This window comes from Drosophila mojavensis, unplaced genomic scaffold, assembly GCF_018153725.1.
Source record: "Drosophila mojavensis isolate 15081-1352.22 unplaced genomic scaffold, ASM1815372v1 contig_136, whole genome shotgun sequence".
Lineage (NCBI taxonomy): Eukaryota > Metazoa > Arthropoda > Insecta > Diptera > Drosophilidae > Drosophila > Drosophila mojavensis.
The window spans coordinates 23675346-23703003 of record NW_025318667.1 but is presented as its reverse complement, the minus strand read 5'-3'; the positions used below and the strand labels follow the sequence as shown (position 1 = coordinate 23703003).

At 37.4% G+C, this 27658-nt stretch overlaps 2 protein-coding genes across 4 annotated transcripts; one reads left to right on the top strand and one right to left on the bottom strand.

The window, feature by feature from the left end:
• Positions 1-1624: 1624 nt before the first annotated feature.
• Positions 1625-18008, bottom strand: LOC6584566 (neprilysin-3). Of its 3 annotated transcripts, none has more exons than XM_044008503.1 (9): positions 17605-18008; positions 9170-9286; positions 7968-8124; positions 7686-7806; positions 7307-7621; positions 6749-7243; positions 4853-5682; positions 4645-4787; positions 1625-4586 (listed from the first exon to the last, which is right to left on the bottom strand). In XM_044008503.1, exons 1-9 carry the CDS (start codon positions 17614-17616, stop codon positions 4410-4412), a joined length of 2367 nt encoding a protein of 788 aa, XP_043864438.1. In that variant the 5' UTR covers positions 17617-18008; the 3' UTR covers positions 1625-4409. The 3 variants fall into 3 exon arrangements, with proteins under 3 accessions (XP_043864438.1, XP_043864437.1, XP_043864441.1); XM_044008502.1 differs by lacking the exon at positions 17605-18008 and adding an exon at positions 12980-13098; XM_044008506.1 differs by lacking the exon at positions 17605-18008 and adding an exon at positions 12828-12915.
• A 3102-nt stretch (positions 18009-21110) lies between these two features.
• LOC6584565 (galectin-3) lies at positions 21111-21847 on the top strand. Its single transcript, XM_002010184.3, has 2 exons — positions 21111-21222; positions 21338-21847. Exons 1-2 carry the CDS (start codon positions 21144-21146, stop codon positions 21715-21717), a joined length of 459 nt encoding a protein of 152 aa, XP_002010220.1. The 5' UTR covers positions 21111-21143; the 3' UTR covers positions 21718-21847.
• Positions 21848-27658: the final 5811 nt, after the last annotated feature.

Genomic DNA, 27658 nt, shown 5'->3' with positions numbered 1-27658 from the left:
CTCTCGCAGCTAAATAACTATGCCAAACTTAAGTATACCCTGCACTCGGCACATTATAATAATAACAATGTTCAGCTAACAAATCAGAGGCATATAGTTCAAGAAATCTATGAATAATAATAATAGTAGAGAACAAGTCGGGTATGCTCGACTAAAAGCTACCTCAACCAAAAATACGAATGTGCATACTACATATATATATGTATGTATATACGAGAGATGCAATCGACCTAGTTAATTGTGATTTACAACCAAAATGAAAATAGACGAGGTTTGCTTGAAAAGTATTGCGAATTTTGTATTTGCTGTGAAAATTATTGATTTATTTCTGGGAATTTATTTATTTTGCGCCCGTCAGAGTAATCCATAACAAGCTTGGCCCAAGGTTTTCTTTTACCAATATTCGAAAAGTCATTGCTTGTAATCCTCTTCGCTTTCTACTGCACTGACGTCTTTATCTGCTCAATCGTAGCGTAGCAACGTCCTTTCATAGCCTTTTTTGGTTTGGGGACCGCGAAAAGGTCAACGGCGGCCAAGTCAGCGGCATGCGTGAGCTGCGACATCATTAGTGAGTTGCTTTAGCCAAAAATAAAAAATAAAATAAAATAAAAAAAAAAAAAAAAACAAATTTGATACAGCTTCATTGCTTTATTATTTGGAATAGGCAAAAGCGAGAACGAGTCTAACAAAATGACTGCCAAAAATGAGCTGAACGTTTAAAGAGCCCGAATTCGTCGTCATAAATGGGTGCTATGAGTACCCAAACTTGGCTACAGGCAGTGAAGAGTGCTCTAGTCGAGAATGCTCGACTACGAGATGCCCTGGCGTCTTCAAGGCACTTATATTCCAATCATCCATCTCTTGTCTACATAGCAGACAATACATACACATACACACACACACGCACATAGGATCTCGCTCTCCAGGTCTTATAGCTAGATCAACCCAACTGATCATCCTGATAAACTTTATTTGGGTCTGCCGCGCCTCCTTCTGCCTGTTACATGCATTTTAACCAAGTGGATATACCCTGTTTTTCCATTGTCGTAGATTCAAGATACTTTTTGAACAGACCTCGCATATGGGTATATGAAGTATAGTATCAGAGTAGCATATGAAATGATTATAAGGGCAACATAATACATACATATATGAGCCATACACATATAACGTGTGCATTTTTATATCATAGTTGTTGTTGTTGTTGTTGTTGGGGCAGTAATAAAATTGCATTTCACACTCAGTTATTGAATTTATTTCGCATTCATATGTATACAATATTATTTAATTTGTTTATTCATTTTTCATTGACAATAAAAATAATTTGTTTGCATCTCGGCATACACACGTACAAGCATGTGGGTATGTATTGTATGTAAATATATATAATATATATAATAATAGAATCATTACGATTTCATCCAATGTAGATGTATGTATGTATGCATTTACTTAGTTACATCATGTAAAAACTGTAAACTGATTCACTCTCAACAAAGGGAAAACCATACAAGATCATAATGAATGTTTTAAATGCATTCGTTTTTAGTTTTGAATATATTTATTTATATATCTGTATAGAAATATAATTATTATATAAAAAAAAAAAAAAAGATAAATGTTCAAACAAATGCAAGTTATCGATATATTTGTGCAAGTCACATAGACAATTTCATCCTAGCGATTGTTGAATTAAGACAGATCTCGGCAAACATCTATTATTTATATGTCTATATGTATATAGATAGATATACTCATATATATATGTATATATATATCTATTCGAATTATAGTTACCTATTGTGTATTATAGCTAAGAAATATGTGACTTGGTACCGTTTAGCATATTACATTTATTTCATATATGTATTTCGACTTGATGGCTCTGAAAAAAATGCCATCGGATGCATGTATATGTTAGAGATATCTTACAACTTGGAATATCTAACTATCTGACAGTTGAAGGAGTTTTAAATAAATTCCATACATTTGGTGTTCTCATTGTGCAATATATATACCCGTTTGTACATATGTATATATACTGTTCGATATTGTTATGTCATGTATAATACTAAGCACACATATCATTCTAGTACGTATTCACTTGAGATTTGATATGTGGCAAATGCGTTCTCCGTGATTCTCATGTTCTATATTTCAATATTTCGATCTAGGCTAAAATGCAGCTGCATTTGATTGGAGTTCTTCTATGGTCACATTTGATATACGATCTTCAAAAAAAATAAATAAAATAAAATAAAAAGAAACAAACACAAAAGCAAAATATAACAGAACTGAACATTTGTTTAGTATATATCATATATACATACTATATATTTAATTTTCTTATTTACTTATATATTTAGAACTTTTTCTAGCCACAAAAAAAAATTGTTTTATGTTTCCCGCTATTTCTGAAACTAATTTCAATCTACATTTAGTTATATGTATATTTAGAATATTTAGTATATTTAGTATATTTGGTATATTTCATATATTTATACACACAATACAAAAGTGTATTCGTTTTTTTTTTTTTCTTCTTCTTCTTCGTTTTTTTGGTATATTGTTCGCACTTTAGAGTTTGGCAACGAAAAGGCAGAAATAACTGCACCAAATATGTGCGCTCTCTATCTCGCTTGCACTCACACGCACACGCATTCATGCTCATTCACACGCACACCCACATGCACACTTGCATAGAAAGCTTAGTTTTTGGAAAAACTTTGGTTCACACATATTTGTGCTCTGATAATCATCTAAATATAGTTTATATAAATCTTTGGATATTCTGTGATTTGTGTTCTTCTTGTTTTCTGTTTTCTTTTTTTTTTCATTCTGTTATCGATCACTCGCAAATATCGTTCACTAAATCTTTGCGTAGTAATCTCACTTAACTAAGTTTATATAGAACACACAACTCCATCCATAGCTAGTTATGTCGTTATCTCGACTGTTTGTGGTTTACAAATTCTTTTATATCTACTACATACATACATTTATTTATATATTATTTATATTATATATTATTTTTATAGGTAACTTAGGACAAAGACGAAGTAATTTCCACTATAGATATTGTTCGTAATGCGCAATTTAAAAAAGTTTCTCTTGTTTCTCTTTTCGCTCTTCATTTAAGTCTCGGCTCTGGCGCCGGCTCGGCTTAAAGTCGATTCAGCGCCCGTTCCCAAAAGTATGCAATAGGTTGTTTATCGTCAGATTATCTTTCACATTTCCTTAGGCACAATGACTGACGTTTTTGTTTTTGTTTTTTGTTTTTCTTCTATCTTTAGTACTAAATAATACAAATCAAAATTGACCACGGCTAGCCGCAAGAATCGTATATATGGGCTTGCAAAGTATTTGAAATCTCTATATATCTCTTATCAGAGCTACAGTAAACTAAAAGAGTCCCAGGGAATTCGATAATCAAAGCCGAGAATAGTTAGGTTATTGTAGTTGCAACCTCACTATGAGGAATATCTCCATCCAAGTGCTTTGAGAATGAATTGGGGCTGTCTTGTTTTGTGAGGATCTCCGGGTTAGATGGGGATCTAGCAATTGCCACAGTCGCGAAACAGATTCAGTTCACATCGAGCTACAGACGAACTCTAGGAATATTTATCAAACTGTGGACTAGAGGGTAACCCAAGGAACATGAAGTATTGTCGAATGGAAAAAGGTAGCATGAAGTGTGGATCTAAGATGCAGATGCTGAGTTACAGGCCCACTCACTAGTTAGTCATAGAATCTAAGACGTTAAGCTGCAACAATTGAATTGAATTGTATAAAAAAAAAAAAAAAAAAAAAAAAAAAAAATAATAATACTCGAGTGGGGAGAAACCGACTAGGCGATACCTCGGACTGTGCTTATGAATCGGATATTTATAGTTGTAATAAGATAGATATTATAAAACCCACTCAGCTCATCATTCTGATCAAGCATATTCAAATTTTATATGATCTGTCATGCGCTCACATCTCCAAAAACTTTATATATAAGTTCAATTCAATTTATGGCAGTAGATGGCCTTCGACTATATAACTAGTGAATGGACCTGTAAGCCACTACATACATCATACATCTGGCATATATGGAATTATGACAGATCCCACAAAGGGCTTGAATAGACTTTTACAATTCTTGGGATTCCTTGGGCTCTCTCATCACTTTGCAGGCCCATCGATTGACAACGAAAGGACATTTAGCACACATTCGTAACGAAATAGCTCTCTATGCTACATGGACAATCAAACATTGCCTTTGCGAGTAGTAGTTGGTGTTGTTATTAGTTTTTCTTCTTTGTTTGGCGGTTTGTAAAATTCTTCTCTTTGATATTTCAACTTGTCTCGTTTGTGTGTGTGTGTGGGAAAATAGATTGTGAGATCTGAGTTTCGAATTGATCGCTTTACCAGACTTCACACTTCTTGGTCGGATTCATGCGAGTGTCGGCCTTGCAGTTGAAGACATCGGCGAACTCCTTCATGTTGGACAGTGTGCCAATGACCCGGAACTGTGAAGGCGAGTGGGGATCCTTTTCCATTTGCAGCAAATTGGTCTCATCTGTGGTGCTGGAGCACCAGACCTAATGATACCATCACATTTATATCCAATACATCAGCTAAATATATATCAGCACTCACCTGTGCAAAGGAGACGAAGAAGAGTTGGGGATGCGTCAAGTTCAGGCCGGGCAGCTTCAGAACGTCCGCATTCTTATCGAGCTTGGTCTTCATATAGGCATGATAGGCAGCCTTCAAGCCACCATTGTCGGCTATGTTCTCACCTATGGAATGGAAGACATTTTCAGTTGTAGCACTTCGAGCTAGACACTGCACATTATCGACTCACCCAATGTCTGCTTGCCGTTCAGATTGCGTCCGTTGAGCTTGTAGCCACTGTACTGGTTGGCAATGCACTCGGCCTTCTCATTGAAGCGTTCGATGCTCTTGGCATCCCACCATCGATTGATGTTGCCGAACTTATCGTACTCCCGGCCCTGATCGTCGAAGGCATGGGTCAGCTCGTGGCCCATGACCACGCCCATGGCGCCAAAGTTCAGGCTTTTGGGGTTGTTGATGTCGAAGAAGGGCGTTTGCAGGATGCCGGCGGGAAAGACGATTTGATTCTTGGTGGGCGTATAGTAGGCATTCACCGTTTGCGGTGTCATGCCCCAATTGGTCTTATTCACCGGCTGGTCCAGTCGCTTCAGATTGCTCTTCAGATTGTAGATGGCCACCTGGATGTTGTTCTCGAAGTACGCATTCGCTGTGATATTCAGCTCCTCATACTTCTTGTCCAGCTCCTCGGAGTTGAGGATGTAGTCGGGAAAGCCGATCATATCTGAGATCTCGTTGGCCTTCTCAATGGCGCGCTCGCGCGTCTGCTTGTCCACCCAGCTGAGGTTCTGTAGATTCATTTTGAAGGCCTCACGTATCTCGCCAATCATTTGCTCCGCCGCTGGCTTGGACACGCCATGGAATGCCTGACGCACGAATATCGCGCCCACGGCAAAACCAATCACATTGTTCGTATCAGAGACGCAATAGCGCCAGACCTCCTCGCCGCCATCGGAGCCCATCAGCGCCTTGCGCACGCCCTTGTACGCATCCCGGAAGGGCTTCGACAAGCAGCTGGTCAGCGTGCGCACCGCCTGCCAAATCAGATAGTTGTTCAGCGTGCTGCAAGAGCGGAATTTGTTTTCAATCAGAAAATGTTAAACTAAACATTGCAAATAACTGTTAACCGCTTGACTCCTTATACCCGGTTCGCGAGCTCAATCGAAAAATATAATGCTGACTCGCTCTTGCTCTGAGCAAGCAGCTTCTGTTATATTCGTTGAGAGGCTTGACTGAAACTATTCGTGTGGCACACAAAACACACTCAATACGATTAACTTTCGTAAGTGTAGAAATAACTCAATGCAAGCGCACAAAACACGCTCAATTTACGTAGAGAAGTGTTAAAAGACACTATCACTCAATCGTGATGCTAATGCATACACATATACACACATACAAGACTTTTAGCTTAGTTTCCACTCAACCAAACGGACAGCGAACAACGAGTGCGAAACAAAACAACAACAAAACGGTTGTTAACCGAACTCGAGTGAGAACCGATGCAATCGGTTGCTCTCTGAAATTTTTTTCGGAATGTAGGTAAACGATACTGATTTGCAGACATCGAAAAACGGTTAACAGCTATACATGTACCAGCAATGCTCAATACTGAATTGCCGTGGAGCTGTTTTTACATTGTCAATTTCTAGTTGCTTCTCTTCGTCCGCCATTTCGCTCGCACTCAGCAACAGTTGTATGTATTAGCAGACATCGAGAAAGGGCCAACTTTTACAGATTTCTGAGCTGTTAAACTAGCATACATACAAGAGATACATATGTGAAACTAGCTTTATGTTAACTAGCAGTGACTAACATTTGCCTAACAGTAAGATTATCTCAAGTTAGTCTGTTGACTGTGTACACATACCCTTTATATTGTATATCTGATATTATTATGTCACTCAAGCTATTCTAAATCCCATTTAGAAAAGTCTTTGTAAATTAATAAATATAGTATGCTGAAGGACATTCTAGTAACGAGTAATATACTAAAATGATTCAGTAATTATATAACTAGCCATAGCTTTTAATTGGTCCCTTCCATAAAATGTTCCCATAACTAGTTCCACTGTTAATGCTCAAAAATGGGAAATAATAGAAACAAAAGAAATACATATATATTTACATTTTGCCCGCATCCGTTTTTTGCATGTTCAGGATGATGTTGGAGAGGTTCTTGAGAAAATCGGGCGCATAGACGACGACAATTTCCTCATCGGTGACGCGCCTGTTCACCATTTGCAAGGCATTGTCGAAGTGATCCGTCCAGTTGAGGAATGGCGCCAGCTTAATGAGATCCTTGAGCTTCATGGGATGATACATGGCCTCCTCGTTGCGTCGCTCCTCCATCGGGATGGTGATGTTGGCTAGCTTCTTCTCAAAATTGATCACCGCCTCCATCTGGATGCGTGCTGTGGTCTCGTTGGCGCCCAGGAGCACACATACCTTGGTCATGTACTCGATGTACTCGCTGAGCACCTTGCGATGGATGTCCGTCTTATTGTTGTAGTAGTCGGCGGTGGGCAAGGTCAGACCGCCCTGATCGATCTGTATGACATGGCGGGTCGAGTTCTTGTCATCCTCCCCAATGGCCCAGCCAAAGAGGCAATTGAAATTATATCTGCAAGAAGATCGAGTTAGGATATTTCATAATGGGTATATCGGAAGGTCCGGGCCAACCCACTTGTTGTGCAGTATTTTCAGGGTATTGCCCAGCTTCCAGTTGGTCACATTGAAGCCGGTCTGCGTCACGTTCCAGCCACCGATTTGCTTCAGCAGATCGATCATTGGCTTGGCGCCCAGTTTCTCCATGTGCTCATCCACATCCAGGCAGGACTCATAGTAGACCTTGGCCTTGCGCTCCGCCTCCGACTTGAACGTCTTCGCTGGCTTCTCCAGCACGTTACGAATGATCAGCTGATTCATCTGCTCCAGCTTGCCAAATGTGCCCCAGGTGGACTTGCCCTCCGGTATGGGATTGTTTTTGATCCATTGATTGCTGCGAAGGATTGAAGCAAGGATTGTTATACATTTGTACTACGAGCTACGACAGCTATTCCTACCAAGCATAGCCATAGAAGTCATCGCAGGGATCGATGCTCGCATCTATGGACTTCAAAATCTCGCTCGACGCAAAGATGCAGTGCTCGTTCAGGCAGGGCAACTCATCCGCCGTCAAGCAATCTGAAATTATATACACGCTACATGTAAATACAACTATATAGAGACTATATACATATGTAGTTTCTAAGTATATATACTATTATATATATATATATATATAATTTTTTTTTTTATGAAATGTTTTGTCTTTTCAAGAGTATCTTTGTTATCCAAATACTTACCCTTCTTATGTGGCTGAACGTGCACTACGTGATTGGTATTATCGGAACTATTCGATAGTATCATGGTGAGCAGCGTTAAGATGACAATAGTCATCACAAAAGTTGTGATCAGCAGCCATTTTTCGGTCTTATTTCTCGAACGCCAATTCCAGGTGGCCTAATGTAAGGGAATATTTGGGATGTTAAAATTATTTTGATAAAAATTTGAGAATTTCAATTAGGGCGAGAAGAAGCCCTAACTCATTCCTTTTAAAGAAAATTTCCAATTATGACTGATCAGAGGTACAGAAAAGTAAATTTTGATCCCTGAACCCATTGAAAATAGGAAATCAGGGTATAATAGTTTTGTTGAAATGTATGAAACAGGCAGAAGGAGGCGTGGCAGACCCCAAAAAAATATATATATATTCTTGTTGATAATGAAACTATTTTGATCAAAATATATGTAAAACTTTTCCAATTAGAATTCAATAGAATAGTTAAACTGGAAGCAGACTGGAAGGAGCTCAACGTCTTTTATTTTGAAGAAAATTTACAATCATAAAATTCGTAAATATATATAATTAACCTACTTTACATTTGAAATATTTTTAGAATTCCATGCAATAGACTTGCTGGAATAGAGCTAAAGGGAACTAAATTCCTTTTCCGATTATAAGTGATCAGAGCTGAACAGAAAATTGAATAATTTATCAAAAATTTGAAAAGATTTGTATTCTATATATTTTATATATATACCATAGAGAGTTAATCACATATATATATTCTCTTAGGACCATTCGTATTGAAAAGTTAATCAGGTTTGCTCAAAGATCTTCCTTCAGCCTAACCTCTAAGCCATTGTATGTAATTTATATGAGAGGTATTTAGTTATTTTTACAACTGTAAAATGAGAAACTGTAAATGCTTTGAAGAGCCGCTCTAGAGTGCGGCATTCAAATTTGCGAGTCTCTCATACATCTACGATGCGAGCAGTCGTAACCTTCAAGCTAATCAAATCTCGGACGCTGCTTTTGGGTCATTGCCAGCGAAAGAGATGGAGAAAGACAGGCAGTGCGACAGAGAGGGTGAGGGACGATGTGTGGATAAATTATGGCATTGCTTTCGCTGCCGGCTGACCATATGAATGTGTATCATGTGTATCGTGTGTGTGTGTGCGTGTGTGTGTGTGTGTGTGTGTGTGTGTGTGTGTCTGTACTCACCCGCGCCGTGTGATAGCGTATCTGCATGCCGGTGTGGCCGGTCGCCTCGTTAAGCTGAATGCCGCCAATTGAACTTGAATCATCTTCCGTAAATTCGGTCTGTTTGTAGCGTGTCATCTGTAAGATGCAAAGCAGAGACCACAAAACAGATCAGCACACAATATTAACAACACAATGCCGCTCGATTAGCCACTATATATATATATATATATATATATATATATATATATATGTATGTATGTATAATCCGAATTATTTTGGTGCACGCGCGCCTGAACTGTATCGCCATCTGGCCACAGTCGGATGGGAGCGCATTGAAGTCCATTATTATCCGCATGCAAATTGCAAGTCGAGCCGAGATCTCAGCATCAGCTGGCATTCACGGCCGGATATGCATAACATATAATCAACTTGAAATTGAAGAACTTGTAAACAAATGTACTTGATTAATGCACTTTTTCGTGGGAATATCAAATAAATCTAAGGGCACCACAAAACTAAGTCAAGTACAGCTTAATCGACTCAAATTTGTATAGAGAAGAGGCGTAGCAAAGCCAAAATTAAATGTATTCAAATTATCAGAGCTATATAGTATCTGGTTCAATCTGTGGATCAGCTATATTCTATAATGTATCCAAGATTTTTCTCTAATATTACATAAAACTTTCCACTAAATTCTGGGTATAACCGTAGAGCACCTCAACAGTATTTTACACATAAGATCTGGGTCTCAATGTGCAACACTTTTGGAGCACTCTATCTGTAAAACAGGTAAATTTTTATAAGCTTTACTACCGAGCTATATGATTATCTGATTTATCTATAGAACAGCTCAACACATGCATGATTTTACTGCACTTTATATCTGGATCTATTAGTCAGACTGATCTCTAGCATTATGAAAGATGTGACCTTTGCTCAATAGATCACCATCTTTCTATATAATGAGGCTGCATCTCTCGATAGATAAAGTCGAACCCATGGGATCTAGAAGTCAGTAGAATCGCTCCAATTTATGAAGCAACTCAACAGGAATACCCCCGCTGAACCTAGCTTTAAAACGGATTGAGATGGAAGATCTGTAACATCCTTAAAAGACGTGTATATATATGTATATTTTATGTCTCTGTAAAATTAAACATTTTCAACGTCAAATCTGAAACCCCTCTCTCTTATTAAGTCTTTTAAACTTGTTAAGTCCCAATTTTCTCAGCCCCTAATCAAATCACAAATTCCTAATACTAGTAAGTCGAAGGCAGAAGTATTTGCAAAACATAAATATAATACTTAATGTAATAATACATAGATAATCGAACATAGATAAAATAAACTTCTATCAATATTCAGCATTTTATACAATATTTCCCTCTTCAATGAAATCGCAAGACAAACAAAGCCAATCAACTCTGCTCATACAGTAGACGAGTGTAAGCGTATACAAATGTTTACCTGCAGAGGTGCACAGATTTGAATTACCCATTGGATAAATATGCGAAAATCTAATTAGCCTACATTGCGCAGTGTACCTAGCTAATTGGCCAGCGCAGAGCTCGAGTGTTTGTTTGTTGTTGTTTACTGTAGTACATCTGATAATGGCTGGTCTTATCTACCAACTGGCGCCGGCACTACAACGTCGAGGGTCGCCTCTTTGAAATGCTGCTCTCTATGTATTCTATCTGCTGTGCATATCTCAGTTCTCACTTTTCTTTTGCCACCTATATATTTAGATCTGTATATGTATGGGTATGTGCGTGTGAACACACTGCCGTGTCAATAGCTCGAATGTTCTGCTTTGGCATTTTCAGTTCTTACATATTTAGATATGGGTTATATACATATGTATATATATATATATACATATGTACATATGTATGTGCATATGTAATGTAAGTCGTGTCAACCCTTTTTTCAGTGTCTTGAGGTATTTTGCATATGAAAAGAAAGTGCTGACAGCAGACGGGATAAACAGATGTGCATATACTCAGATGTATATACATATATACATATATATGTATATAGATTGAGAGATGGGTGTCCAATTATATATTCTTTCAAGTTCTTCTTTAGCAATCCTCCTCTGATAATTATTAACTATGGCATACAGTAAAATCTTGCTGCAACTGCCGTCAACTATGGTTCACTCTTTAATATATAGTACAGTAGTACAAGGAGGGACGTAAGTGCATATGCATCGACTCATTTATATACATTCCGCTAATATTAACTCAAGCAATGTTGTAATTATCGTCTGAAGCATCATTAGTATACCCCGCACACACTTGGAATCACCACAGAGGGTATATTAGTTATGTTAGTTATGTTAGTTATGTTAGTTAGTTTGTACTCAATCATCAACTGTTTCCATAGTCCGAAAAACTCTTTAAAGTTTAAACCTATATCAATCAAAAGTTATTAGAGCATATTATACACATTTAATGAATTAAGTTGACCAAATTTAGTACATATCGTCTAATATTGATCCACTTGATATATTTATAAGTAAATCTGCCCTTATACTCCCATGATCGAAAAGGAGTGTCTGTTCAAAAGGCAACACACTTTGGTCAGGGTATTTGCCAGTCGAGTCCTAACGTCCAGAACAATTTTAATTGTAATTAAGTAATGACTGCAGTTACTATGATTATGTTATTGCTCTATGGCTACAATGTGCATGTATCAAGTGCTTAGTCTAGTTACTCACATATTAAATCGGAAATATTTCATACGAAATTTTATATATTGTATTTTATATAATGTAATATTATTTATGTGTAATATTATATGTATCCAATATTTTCAGTGTAAAAATTAAAAATTGAAATTGACAGTGATATAAAAACTCAAGAGCGTTAAGTTAGCTGCGTTTGCCCAAGTTGAAAATTGGAATACAAAAATTGAGAATCTTTGATATTTAATTAAATGGAGAACTGATATTACAAATTATTTGAAGGGCAATAAAAACATGATAATAAAGTTAAATGAAATTTCAATATATGTAACGACATTTTTCTCAAAAAAATTATACTTAGCGTGTGAATACCTCAGATTCTCTGTAATTATCTTGAAAACGCACCAATTATAGAGCTAATCAAGTGCTATATAAAATATAAAATATAAAATAATAATAAATATAATTGGGAGAAATAATCCATATACAAAAATAAAAAAATTTAAAAAAATATTAAAAAATTTAATAAATCTATAGGACAAATAAAAAAGAAATAACAAAAAAAAAGAATAATATTAATAAAAAATAAATTTATGAACTCAATATTGAATTTAAATTTGAACTTAATTTAAACAAATTTTGAAACGACTATTACAATTAATATACTTAGAAATTATTAATTAATTGTTAATAATCTAGCTATCGATATTAAGTTACTTAGACATTAAATTTTGCTATCCAGCTCAGTTCCACTAAAGTTTTTATGACCACAGCTGTACGTACATATGTGCAACTTATTAAGCAAATGTTTGATATATAGTGCATATAATATATTTTTATAATGCCTATAAATTACAAAAGAAAAAAAAACAGTACAATGGCCACCAATAAAGTATTCGTCTATTCTTTTTTTATTCACATATATATACATTTATATATATATATATATATACATATATATATTGGGCAATCTGGATATAAATTGCTTACGATTTTATTGCTACAAGTTCAGGTCCATAAAAACTGAATACCCATTTGCAATTGTCCTCAGTGCAGCGATAAGCCACATATTTGGGCACACACACACAGTCACACACGGACACACACACACACACACTTAGAGAGGCAGAGCTCACACCTACCGTGCCGCAATCGGTGAGCCACATGTTTGGGCAATTAGGCAAAGGCAGCAACAAATTTGCCAACGCAAATAAATTGAATACAATATTTTCTTAGCTCTTCTTCTTCTTCAGTTTTGTTTTGTTTTATTTCAGTCGTTTTGTTTTGGTTTTTTATTGGACTTTTTTCTTTCAGTGTTGTTGTTTATTTGCAGGGCGCGCGCCTACAACTTGCTCTGAGAGAGACAGCAAATGAGAGTGTGAGTGAGAAAGAGAGAGAGTGAGAGTGAATGAGAGTGTGCGTGTGTGTGTGCGTGTAGAAATGTTGTAAGGGGCGCCAGAGATAACGCGTATGCACGATATCCGATGTTCATCCCATGACCGTCGAATATACACTGAATGAACACTGAGGCCCTATAGCTAAAGCGACGCCGATGCCAAGTGCCGTAGATGTAGCCGGAGCCGATGGCAACCGATGCCAAGTGCCGATGTCGGCTACCCCGTTGCTATATAGCCGAAATATATCTGGAGCCATAGAGGCTCATCGTTTCGTTGCTGGCATTCAAATGATTTTGCACTATAAACAAATTAATTGACTCAATTCTTGTAACCACATACACATCACATGTGGGTGTGTGTGTGTGTGTGTGTGTGTGTGTGTGTGTGTGAGTGCTCTACCCTTCTCTGCTCAACTCGATTATTATTTGTTGTTTTGTTAACTCGAAGGAATTTTTGTCAATCGATCGAACGCAAAATAATCATTGTTATTGCCCATTGGCAATTGAAGCGTATATCTCATCTATATCTGGGGTGCGTCAATTGCTTATATCTGGCATATCTGAGCACTCGGCTAATATTTACAAAATCCGAGCCCGAACACTCAAATACACAAAGATAATTATTATATATAACTATATCTATATCTATGTATATCTATATCTATATATGTACATATGTATATACATATATCCGTAATGACAGGGTTTGGTGTGGCAAGTAAATAGATTTATGTCCAATAATTACATAGATTTATCATATCATCAGACACGCGCACGCACACACTGGACAGGACAGCAGTATTACAGTGAACACTCCCATGAGACGAACACAGTGGCTGTTGAGCTGATTAACAATTGGCAAACAGTTTGAATCATACTCGCTAAAATAGTTAAGAGAGCATATTAGTTTTATGCAATGCACGATGATAAGGATTTTATATGTGAAATTTATACTCTTCCTATATTTACTCTTAGGCTTTATAGTGAAACGATTTCTTTCCTATACCCATTAGGGCATGTCAAACACGAAAGAAATAGATATTAATTAAAATTTAGACACTTTTATCTTGAAAGTTAAGCATAGAAGCTCTATTATCGGTTATAATCTGTATGTGCTAGAATCGTACAAAAAGAATGCCAATATTTCATAGGTAGGCCTCTTGGAGCAAACAAAAAAATAGATAACAATGTAGATTTAATCGAGAAAGTCGATCAATTATTATAAAAAGCTCGTTATAGTGTAAGTGGAACACATTAGGGTATTTCCAGCTGGAATTCCATCAAAAGACATCTAATAGGTATATTAATAATAGCTTTACTAGAGATTATTAGATTGCAAATATTCAATATTGTTATCAGTTAAAATATTTATAATATTAACCTATAGTCATATCTGTAATAATACAAATTTCCCATTTTAACACTAAAAGACGACAAACCCCGCTCAAAACAATTCAGGGTTGCGTTCGAGTAATGAGAATTGCATAGAAGAGCATGTTCTCAGGCAAGCAAAGCGAAAATTCCATTTGCATGCTCACTTAGGCAGTCTCTACTGTATTTACACAGTCACTCACTTACAATATGCCATTTATCGGCGACGCCATCAGCCAAATGAAAACTGTTGCGCAGTTTTCCTTTTTTGCGCGTTTCGTTTTGCTTTGTTTTGTTTTTCCGCCCCGCAGGGGGTGTGGGCGGGGCGGCAGTGAGACGACAGGCTTACATATGTCGAACCGGGCCTTTGGCAGCTATATTTGCCCAGAGCTTGACGCTGCTCGGTAAACAGAGCCGATGCGAAATGTTGAATGTAAACAGAAATTCAATTGAAATTCGCTGGCCAGAAATTTGGAATTTAGAAATTGGAATTTGAGACTCGGTCCAATGAAAAAGTCTTGCAGCGGAAGTGAATAATTTAAGTTATAATTCCCGCGCAGCACTTGCTGAGCATCTTCAGCGCTGCAGAGATATATGTGCACATATATTATATTTATTATGATATATATGTATATGCATCCTCAACAAGAGCAGATCGTTGACGTCGAGCTTAACCGACTGCTTGATAGCCGCTCAAGTTTCACAAGCGAATTGACTTGATTAACATATCAATAATTTGCACACTTTGCCGACTCATAGGAATTAGAGGTCTATCTAGAGCTCAATCGTTATTAAAAGTGGTATCCATTCAGATCTGGTTTCCGTAAAGCCCAATTTATGGGTATTTCTAGACTTATTTCTCCAGCAACTCAACTCAAATAGACTTCTTTCACACCAATCAAATCATGCCGTTCCGTATATCCATTGCTTTTCCTTTTGCTAGTGTGCGGAAAATCTGTTTACATATCAGAGAAGTTTGCAATCAATCAATCAAATTGATTTACCTACAATTAATCTACGCAATATCTTAAATCTTCAGGCTGCCCCAAGAGTCAACAATTCTAATAATTCGAAATACTTTAGCTCAAAAGCTGTACAATAATCACTCCATCAATCAAAGTTTTATTTTGTTTATACAAAACCGCTGAATACCAAGAAATGTGTAAAAATCATTTCAAAACAATTTCAAAAATTGCAAAAAAAAAAAAAAAACAAGTAAGAAGGCTCTAGTCGAGACTTCTCGACTAGGAGATACCCTGAACCCTCCAAGCTGATATTCTAATCATTCTGCACTTCTTCTATGCACACATACATACACATGCATCCAGACGCACGTATAACAACGCGCTCTGCTGACAGCGCAGTAAGCAGCGACTGCGCTTGGGCTGCGCTGCAATGTGGGCAATATTATACGAATTTATTTGTTAAATAATTTAATTTCTAGACGCACAATCTTAATGAAACTTTCAGAACGTAATCATAATGTTCAAAGCACAAATCCCTAGTATTTGAAATGCGTTTTTTACAAATTGGGGGCGAAGGGGCGTGGTATCCAAAATGTGTAAATTACAAAATCTTTGTATCCATTAACTTTATATACAACGCAAATTTGAAGTCTCCAGGTCTAATAGTATTCTAATGAGGCTGAAAAAACAAAATCAATTTTTCGATTATTCTCGATAAAAAAGTTATCGGATGTTTTATCGAAAAAATAAAGCAAACTCGTACTGCGTATGGTACACACGAGTATGCATGCCAAATTTCAGCTCTCTAGCTCATGTAACTTCTGAGATCGACGCACTCATACGGACGGACGGACGGACGGACAGACAGACGGACAGGGCTATATCGACTCAGCTCGTCGCGCTGATCAAGAATATATATACTTTGTGGAGTCTGCCACGCCTCCTTCTGCCCGTTACATACTTTTTCACAAAATCATTATACCCTAATTTCCCATTTTCAATGGGTTCAGGGTATAAAAATCTATTTTGAGCTTGAAAACCGAAATTGCAAATAAAATTGAAATGTTTATGTCGAAAAGCTGCTGCAAATTCTATAAATATTGCCAAAGATGTGGGCAAACTAGTAAGGAAACTAAGGCTAAAATATATGTATATAGATATAGTACATACATATATATAGTACATATGTATATGTGTATATAGCAGCACATGCATTAGTGTCCCTTAGTCCTAACATACATAGAGAGAGGGAGCGAGAGCCAGGCAGAGTATTAAAACAGATTAATGTATGGAATTTACTGAGCTGCGCAAAATATGAACATGTTTTATATATGTATGTGTACATACACATACTATATATAATATGTTAGCCGATTCGCTTGCTCGGTGTGGCTTCTAGTGCTCAAGATTTGAATTGCTATTCCCACCACAGCAGCAGCAGCTGTTCATGCGCCAAATTGCATTTCGAACAACTTGAACTCTGCTGGATATCCAATACAATCCTAGCTCTCTCTCTCTCTCTCTCTCGCTCTCACTCCCTCCAGCAAAGCTCATTCAGTGTCCCGCTCACACTCTCCCACTGTCCCACTCTCTCTCTCTCTCCTCCTCTCTCTCCTCTCTCTCTCTCGCTCTTTGAATTGTCTGACATATGTTAGACATATGTCTTGGCTCAAATTTTCGACAGGCTCCAGTCCCAGTGCAGGACTTGCAATTTATGTATGTACCACATGTTGGCTCCAGGCAGGGAAGTGGGTGGCGTTTGCAGGAGCAACAAGGTGAAGTCAGCGGCGGCTAGCTAGAGGGGGCGTGGCTAGCTAGTGCAATGCAAATTGAATTGGCCAAGTCAATTAAGAATTTTGCATTTGTCATAAATTCATTTAGACAATTAAGAAAACGCAAGCCATTTGGCCAACAGCAGCGTTGCTACTGCAATAAGCATGGCAACACACACACACACACACACACACACACACACACACACACACAGACACACACACATGGAGAGTGGGGAGAGGAGCGCGCGCTCTTGGCCTACCTTTGCGCTCATTTTCCTTATGCGCCTGAATAGATGCAATGAATTTTTTCTTTCACTGTTGCTGCCGTTCGCTTCTCTTGTTGTTGTTGTTGCTGTTGTTGTTTGTTATTGCTCTTTATGAATAACTACTTATAGCTAAGTTAAAGTTGTGCGTTCTTTTCACTTGAAAACATTCTTCTGTTTGCCTTTGTTTATTTGTAAATGTTTTTTTTTTTTTTTTTTTGTTCTTTCGGTTTTGTTGCAAATCAATGCACGTTATTGTTGTTGATTGTTTTTTCTATTTTTGCTTTACTCGAGCCACCACATTTTGTTTATAATTTTCAACTTGGCAGCCGAAATAGTTAGTATTAAAAAAAGTGCTTATTGTTTTGGCTGGCGCTGCTGGCGCTTGGGCTGCAACTGAAATTCCACCACCAGAGCCACGGCGATGGTAGCCTCCAAAAGCTAACTTGGCAGCGGGTCGAGCCGAGCAATGTCACTATCAAGCCGAAAAGCGAAAATCCACCAGCACACACACACACACACACACACAAAGAGAGTCGACGCTGTGAAAAGCTGGCACGGAAAAACGCGCAGTAAAAACGAAACAAACAATAGCAAACACACACACACACACACACACGCACACAGTTGTGTAGTCAAAAAATAGAGCCCAACAAGCCTAGCTGACTTACCCTTGCCGAGTGCCCGTCGTCGAGAGCGTTGAGCTGAACCCAACGAAATATTGCCATCCATATTCGCTTTCGGATTGCAACTCGACTCGGTGCCTTGAAGCGCGACTGCGCATTGGCAGAGCACAGAGCAGATGGCAGCACTGTGCCAGTGTTGCCACATCAACGCAGCTCTCTGCTGGCAATCGCTAGGTGGCGTTCTTTGGAATATACGTAAGTTTTCGTTTTGAAAACCTGAAATCTGCAGATTCAGAAGAATCGCATTATAGAGGCACTATAGTGGCATTATAGCGCATTATAGATGTAAACATTACTAAGGGTAGCCATACCTATAAATTCAATTGAAAAGCTTAAGCAGTTAGTATAGCCAATAGTTAGAGTTAATGTAGCTTTTTTAAGCTAATCATAAGCAGTCTGTGGCTTTCATTGCATTCCTGAGAACAGGTTAATATATTGGCAATTATATACACTAGGTGGCGTCCAGCAAGTCGAAGCAATTGTCCAAATAGCTATATTACTTGTACTCCTTGTATAAACAAAGTTTGAGTCCGCATTGAATGACTGAGAATCGCATAGCAGAGCAGTATACAAATGAACGTATGTAGCAGCGCCTCATCTAGCGCATAGTAAAAATTAAAGCGACTTTTATGCGTACGGCATGGTAAGCTTTCATTGGAAATCTGTCCGCTTTTCTGAGAATCGCCTAGGTGAGTCGTCAATTTAATGAGTTACTGGTGTGTGTGCTCATATTTCTCTATGACGCTCAAAGTTTTCTTTAGTATAATCGACAATAGTTGCTGTAGTTCTTATAAGCGCTAAAATTCATGAGAATCGCACAGAAAGGCAGTTGACACAAACAGCTTAAGCAGAAGACAATCTCATGATTAGTCTGCAGTTTGTGAAGCTGCTTTTAGCGTGAGCCTCTCTTTGCGATTCTCACAGAGCACAATCATACATCGATTTCAAAGCCAAGATCTTTGCTAACCAGAGACAGCGGAGCTGTCATTGTCATTGCCATTGCCAGCTACGAGCTCGCTGCGAATTTGTACCTGTTGACATATGGAGTGACCTATTTATGTTGTCATTTCAGCCTAGGTTCACGTAAAGTCGCCTCAACAACAAGTCGCATAGAAAGTAAACAAATTTTCGTGATTCAACAAGAGACACAAATATTTGTCTGAACAACAAGGCGACCGCATTGTTTCTCTCTCCCTCTCGCTCTCGCTCTCCCTTTCTCACTCTTACTCTTACCCCTACTCTCTGGCGGTCGAAAAGTGCTAACAAGTCAACCAGTCCGGCTGTTTCAAATCTAAAAGTAAAAGTAAGAGTAATACCTGGCAATTGTTTGCTTGTATTTGCTTATTATACAATCCGAGGGATGCGTGGGCGGGCATTCCGCCTCGCATATAGCCGCCATATTTATCGCTACCATACGAAATACGCTTCTCGAGCTTCTCAATATGGAGAGAACTGTAGCAGCTGTACTCAAATATATGCAGATTATATCGCCGTATATGTATGTATGTGTGTGTATGTATGTATGTATGTTTGTATACTCATATTCTCGTCTCATCGCCTCGTCATGCATATCATTAATGAGCCAACAAATTAACGTGTTCTATACCGGAAAAAAACTCGCGTCTCTCACGTAAATTCGTACAGATTACAACAACAAAAGATTTACACAAAAATTTGCGTGTTTCGTATTGTAAAAATACAAAAATAAACATAAACAAAAATCATGTAAGAACAGAAGTGCGTTGAAAGTCGAATTGTCGATGCTCTATAAGTGATGAGCTCTAGCTACCAACATTTTTGGGCTAAAGCGGAATATGTGATGCTCTCTTGCTCGAAGATTTATCGTTTCAGAATTTCTCATCACCGAAAGACTTTCAATTGCTTAAATATTTTTTTTTTAATACTCCTTGAGCGAGAGGAAAACGAGAGTAAAGCGAGTGATTTTTCATCTCTTTGTATATCGGTCCTTTATCTCTATATATTCATATACATACATATATCTCGAATCTATATCTTGCTCTATCGCCATCTTTCTCTTTCTCTCTCTCTTTCTCTTACTCTCTTATCTCTCTCTCTCTCTCTCCCATCTCCTGTTCAATCTTTTCCTTCCTCTCTTTCTCTTCTCTTCTCTCTCTCTCTCTCTCTCTCTCTCTCTTTCTCTATATCTATCCATCGCCTGTTCTATCTCTTCCTCATTCTCAATCCCCTGCTCTCTCCTGTTCTCTCTCTCTCTCTCTCTCTCTCTCTCATTATCTCTCTTTCCTTCACCCTCTTTCACTCCCTCTCTCTTATACACGTTCCTCAATTCTCAGAATGGAGGGAGTATCAAACAGTCGGTACCATTTGCTTACAGAATCCACATATTAAAATTGAAATCGAAATCAATTGTTATTATTAATATTCCCTTTTGCTTTGCCTATATACATATTGTACATATGAATAATGAGCAATGAGTAAACAAAGGGAAGAGCTGATGATCATATGAACTACATATCGAATATACAATGTCAATAGCTAAACCTATATATGAAGGAAATGCAATGATTTCGACACGTTGGGGTTTATCTTGATCGCTGCGCCGATTCGTGTTTCGTGACACGGCGATTATACCCGCTGGTAAGAGCATAGCAATGAGCAGCTAAACAATTAAAAGTAACAACACCAACAACAACAACAAGAATGATGATGACTCGCTGAACAACAACAATATTTGCAGTCGCAGTTCAGGCAAGCAAAACAAGCTCGAGCAGAGCGAGGGGCAGAGGTTGGGGTGGGCTTGGGAACCAGTTTAAAACCGTTGACGTGATGCCGCCAGCGAATTAGTTGCAGTTAGTTGGCCAGAGCCGAAACATGTCTTTAACCGATCGTCGGAGTTGTATTGCGCTTGCGCTTGGAATATGCTGTCTGCTGATCGCCTGCCTCGCCACAGGTAAGTCCAGTTCCAGTTCCAGTTCCAGCTCCAGCTCCAGCTCCAGCTCTAGCGAATGGCAACAAGGATTATCAGTGTTAACGTGTTCCATTCCTCTGTTCCTCTGTTATCGCAGCGAGCGCCCAGAGCGGCGGCGTCACCTGGAATGCGGGCAATGCCGCTGGCGCTGGTGCCTGGTCGAATTCCCACGCCGGAGGCGCACCCGGCATGCATCCACCCGGCAGCCTGGGCAGCACTGATCCTCAGTATGGCTACGGCTATGCGGGCATCGATGCGCGTGGCCCCTACGGCGGGGCGGGCGGCAATGGCGCCTACTACGTCAGCGGCACCGACGAGCATGGACGACCCTTCTCCTACAACGGTGGCCAACCCATGCCCCCGCCGCCCGGCTATCTGAACAACTATGGCTACAGAAACGGCGCCTCACCGACCGCAGCGACCGCAGCGTCAGTGGGCGTGGCCCTGTGCCTAGCACTGCTGGCGGCGAGATCTTAAAGTTGATAACTTTTTTTTTATATATATAAAATATTTTGTTTTTTTTTTTTTAATATTATTTTTAAGCCTTATTTATAGATGTGAAATACCAAATTGTGAACTGTGAGCAATAAATGACCAAAAAAAGGCATGTGATCGAATTTTCTCACTCCAACTGATATAATATATATATAGTCTGGAAACTTCTAAAGTAATGAGATTTATTCGAGAAGCAAATGAATAGGGAGTGAAACAGAGGAAGCGAGCAACGGAACAAAGCTAAAAACAAGTAATAGTGCTCAAAACGACTCTACTCGACTGGAAAATACTGAACAACGCCGAGAGCTGACAATTCAATGCAGTAAATGCAGTCGATCTGAAATTTTCAGCGTTACGGTAGTCAGATATGTTAAAGAACAAGTCAAGTTATCGATTTTTAGCAATGCTTATCGATCAAATTATTAATTTGTGCTAGATCTAGTATAGACGAGCCTACATTGAAAATTTCAAGTCGTACGCTGTTGTCATTTACGAGATCGGTGCGATCATGTGGACAATCGTATGAATATTTATACCTTTATGGCATCTACCACGCCTCGTTCTGCCTACTTCATTCATTTTCATAAAACCAATATACCCTGATTTTCCATTCTCTATGGGTTCAGGGTATACTCAAATTCACAGCTATTAATTAATTTTGCTGTAATCATCGGAACTACGTGCTGATGGAGTGAGGTGATTAAACCAAACAGAAATTCATCGCAAATGTTTTCTTCGAATGGTTATATAAAAGATTTGTTTACTCCTCTTTCTTTCTATTATTTACATTTTTCCATCTTATTTGTTTATATATGAGATGTGCTTACATTGAAAATTCAGTAAAGCGGCAATATGCGACGCTTAAATACTCTGTTATTAGCAGCTGAACGGAATTTGGAGGGTGACCCATCAGTGTGATATTATTTTGTATAGCTATATTTTAGCAGCTGATTAAGTCTAAATTAACAGGTCACTGTTAATAAATTTAGTACGTCATTTTATTTAAGGGGTTTATATTTCGTTTCATTTTCGAGGAAGCATTGCCTCTATAACTTCTATAACTTGATAGAAAATTGAATTTTAGACCTAAAACCGAAGCATTTGACTGTTTTATTCTATTTAAAATGACATAAAAAAAGTTTTAATAATTTTTTTTTTTTTTTGTCTTTAAATACTAAACAACTTGAATCGAAAATTCAAAAATTTCTAAGCCATAAACTCAATCCAGTCTAGACTTACCTTATACGAGTATAATGCCTCAGCTAGCCTTTTCTAATAGACTCACTGCACTAATTCCACCCGCAAGTGTGAAATGAACTAGACTCTCCTGAAGTCTAAAATGAACTTGAATTGAAACTAAAAGTAAAACACTTTTCATTTAATTGCCAAAAAGTGTTTAGAAAAGAGAGAGTGAGAGAGAGAGAATACTTGACGTGCAGGGCAATAAAACGTATTTGAACCTTAAACCGTAATTAACACCGTTCCCAGTGCTTTATTTTCCATGCTTAACATTTTTTCGACAGACAGACATAAAAGCTGAACGATCTAATTGTGGGCAGTGTATAAACTAGACAACATGATCATAGCTATTATTGTAGAGCTGATTATAAGATGTCGAATTGGAATTTACAAAGTGTCTAAAGTAGATCTACGAGACAACTTAATCAGAGCCTTGGGCATTATAATAATCGAATCTTAAGTATCCATAACATTTATAGGAATAATTATGGGGATTGGAGATCAAAGTCATGATTCCCATGTTGTTCTAAGCCCTATCCCATGTTCCATGACATATTAGTAATACGTTCGGTACATTCTTTTCAGCCCACTTATTATGTGTATTTCCGTGAGATATAGGTATGTATGTACATATATATGTATGTAGTGGAACGCGAATGACAAATTTCCTAATTTCCCACACAGCTGCACGACTTGAGCGACACTCAGCACGACAACAGACCCAACAGCATATGGATCCATATAAATGATTTAATGCCCAGAACACGCCCAACTAATTAGCCAAAATAGAAAAATGAAAACATGGCCACATATTCAAGTGGCGTTAAGAGAAGAGTTTGTTTGGCATAGCAAACACCTGTTGAACAACACTGAGTCACAGTTTATTATGAACTCGTCTATTGAAAGCGAAAAAGTGGGTAGCTTGCCAGTTATTCTGGGATCGAATTATACTTACCGAACTTGTGTATAACAGTTTATAACAGTTTATAACAGTTTGAAATAAGGGACAACCATTTGTTAGGCAAAGCAGTAAATTGCATTGCAGAGTTAAAGTTGATTATGACACGTATAACAGTTTATAACAGTTTCAAAGAACCAAATTCTTATGCAAGGCAATACATAGATCTTGAAGCATACGGTGTTTGAATTCAACGTGAATTGAAGTTGTGACAACAGTATAACAGTTTATAACAGTTTTAAGGAAAGACTAACCAATTATTATGCAAGCCAGCAAATGGGGCTTTAGCTGAATGGTGTTTCAACTTGTAACATGATGATTCGAGCCCTTGTGTATAACAGTTTATAACATTTTAAAAGAAAGTCAAACCATTTCTGATACCAGATAATAAATGGGAACTGAGTGAAGCTTCAATTTATGATTCGAGCCACTGTGTATAACAGTTTAAAATAGTCTAATACAGATTCAACCCGAAACGAGAAACGATCTTTATATGAGACTTGAAGAGCTTCTTCGCAGCTGAAACAGCGTCGAGCAACCCAGTAGCTATTCTTACAGGGTACTCAAAGCAAACTATATATAGATAGCTTCGGTATATTTCACTGATTTGTATAAAGGGGAAGGTAATTGGCCTGCGTTTGTGAGAACATCAAAACGAATTGTTGACTTTCTTTAAATATGAATAAGCAATTTGCACAAGCATGAGAACATGCTATAAGCAAAGCAATAACAACAACAACAACAACAACAATGTTAGCGCGATTAACTTAATTGCGGTCGCAACAAATTTTAATTTGCGGCTGAAGCTTGAGGTTTGCGCTTCGCAGAATGCGTCAGAGAGCCCGACTCGACACATCAATGTCAGCCTAGATCGCACCACGCCCCCCTTCATCCACGCCCTGAAGTAGAACTGTACGTGAAGCGTTTGTCAGCTGTGAGCGTTACGTGTATTGGATGCCCATCAGCCTTGGCTGTAATTCCCCTTGTGGGCGTGCGTGACGTCCGAAGTGCCCAAGTGCTAATGGCTCCGAACTCGAACTCGAGCAATGAATGCGGTTCCCGCTCAAGTACTAGGCCGGGCCTAGCCTAGCCTAGCCTAGCCCTAACCGATTTGCCTGAACTTGAAATAGTTCCAAGTGCATTCAATAAAAAAAATAATGAGACAAAAACAATTAGCAATGAGAATCATTATCATTCAAGTTCAGTTACGCAAATAAGCTGAGCTTAGTATGTGTGCTAAATAACAGTATTTAACTAAATTAAGAGCTAGCTTAAGTTGTGAGAGAATTCTCCGATCTTTTTAGTACTTTTAAATAACTAAATTGATATAGATATAAGTTCATTATCAAATGATTCTAATGGCAATTTGTTAATCATCATCAGCATAATCATAATGATAATGACAGTAATTATAAAAGCGTTGTTGCATGATACTGATGAGGTGATGATGATTATGAAAACTATATTAGTATTAATTAATAATAATATTGCTGATTATGGAGAAGCTAATAATGCTAATGATAATGATTATGATTGCTATTCTTCTTATTATAATGGACATTTTTCAATGCTTACCCCGGGTATAGAAAACTGGATTACTGCCAGCACACAACGTCTAATCAGCTATTGTCCACGAATGCAACTAAATGAGCTTTACGACAGGCCCAGCTTTTGATATTGATATATTGTACTTTCACTCCAATTTAGTTGAGAACAGCTGTTCGGACTAATCAAAATCAGAGTGAGTCTGGGTGTGACTGACTCAGTGCTGAGAATTGCATAGAAGAGCACCAAAATGATATACCTGAAATCCTCATACACCCATACACCCATACAATGTCCCATATGAAAATCAGTTTGCCAAAAAATACATTTATTTGTCTAATAAACAATATTTTGATTTTTATTGACCGTTTTTTGTTGTGTTATGATTTTGCTTTTGTTGCTTTTCTCTTGTTTAGTTGTTTAGTTGCTAATTGCGTTTGTTACTTCCATTTCTCATTAGCATTGTTTGTGGAAACATTTTGTTGAGGAAAAAAAAAATACGTTTTATTTTTATTTTTCTCTTCTTCGCCTTTGTTTTTTTTTTTTTTTTTTTTTTTTATATAGTTATTTGCGATAAACATCGACCACGGCCCGTGGTAAATGTTAAATGGGCGTGGCACAAAAATTCAACTTGTTCAATATGACAATAATAATAATGATAATAATCATGACAATTATAATAGTAATGAGTCAATAATGCGTACTGCATTCACACATACACTCGCACAGGCATTTAACTATTTGGGAGAAAATTTGGGAAACAAATTGCGAAATTGCGTTTTCTTTTCATATTCATTTTCTTTTGGCTACAGGCTACAATTAATCGATAACATTTGTTTCAAAAACCATAAAATTATGTTCATTTACTCATCATATTATTAGCTTTGTTGTTTTTTTTTTTTTTTTTTTTTTTTTTTTTTTTTTTTATCGTTACATTTTTTGTATATTGGTATTTTCTTCTTCAGGCATTCTGTGTGTGTGTGTGGGTGTGTGCGTGTGTGGGTGTGTTTTTCTGTGTATGTGTGTTTTGTTTCAACTGTACCCAACATTTGTGCCGATATTTGCTCCACTTTACTGACTATTGTACAAATATATGAACTTTTTTGGGACTATTCCTTGTTTCTTTGCTTCTCTTTTATCTATAGAAATATACATATATATATATGTAAATTTATATATAATTATATATATATATGTGTGTATATATACATATATATATAAATTTATATATATATACGTATATAGTATTTTTATTGTATATGTATTGTATAATTGGCCAGTTGTGCCCAATATATGTGTGTGTGTGTGTACTCGTATGTATGCATGAATGTGTGTATGTATTGATGTATCGTTATGTATAATATGTATGTATATATGTATGTATAGGGTATACAAATATAATTCGCAATATTTTAGGCTACGTTGTGGCTCGTTCTCTCTCTCTCTCTCTCTCTCTACCTCTCTCTTTCTCTCTTTATGTATACCTCATGGCTGTAATTGAATTCATTTCCCCTGCATTTGAGTACATTGTGCTGCACACCATTGGCTGCCCCAAATTGGCCAAATGGTGTCCCCAGTTGTAAACAGTGTTCTTATTTGATATATATGTATATATCTGTACATATATATATATATATATATATATATATATATATGCTTGGTATACATGTTTCATATGTTTGCAATGCTCCCTATATATAGTATATATATGTATTGTATGTATGTTTATCTGTCTGTCTGTGTGTGGTTGTCTGTGTATCTATGTTTATTTTTAACGCTTCCTACTGCTAACCTGTCTAAGCCACACACTTTGTTTTTGCTTTCCTCTATGCCCTTTACTTTCTCTAGTTTCCTACATACACAGATATACATATAAATATATATGTATATACATATATGCATATGTATATACAATATATGTAGCTCATTGATACGCCTACTGCAGTCCGCCTACTTTTGGTAATATGTATGTTCTATACTATATATGCCCGCTACTAGTTTCCTTTTACTGCCGCTTTTCACACCCGAAATTCTTGCAGATAAATTAAAAATTTACGAGATATTTTTAAATCAAAATATTCTTGATATTTTTTAGGTTTAACTCAAGATTAGATATGAAGTACTGCAAATTGTGTCACATTTTTAATAAATAAAATTAAAGAATAGTGGAAGTAGATTGTT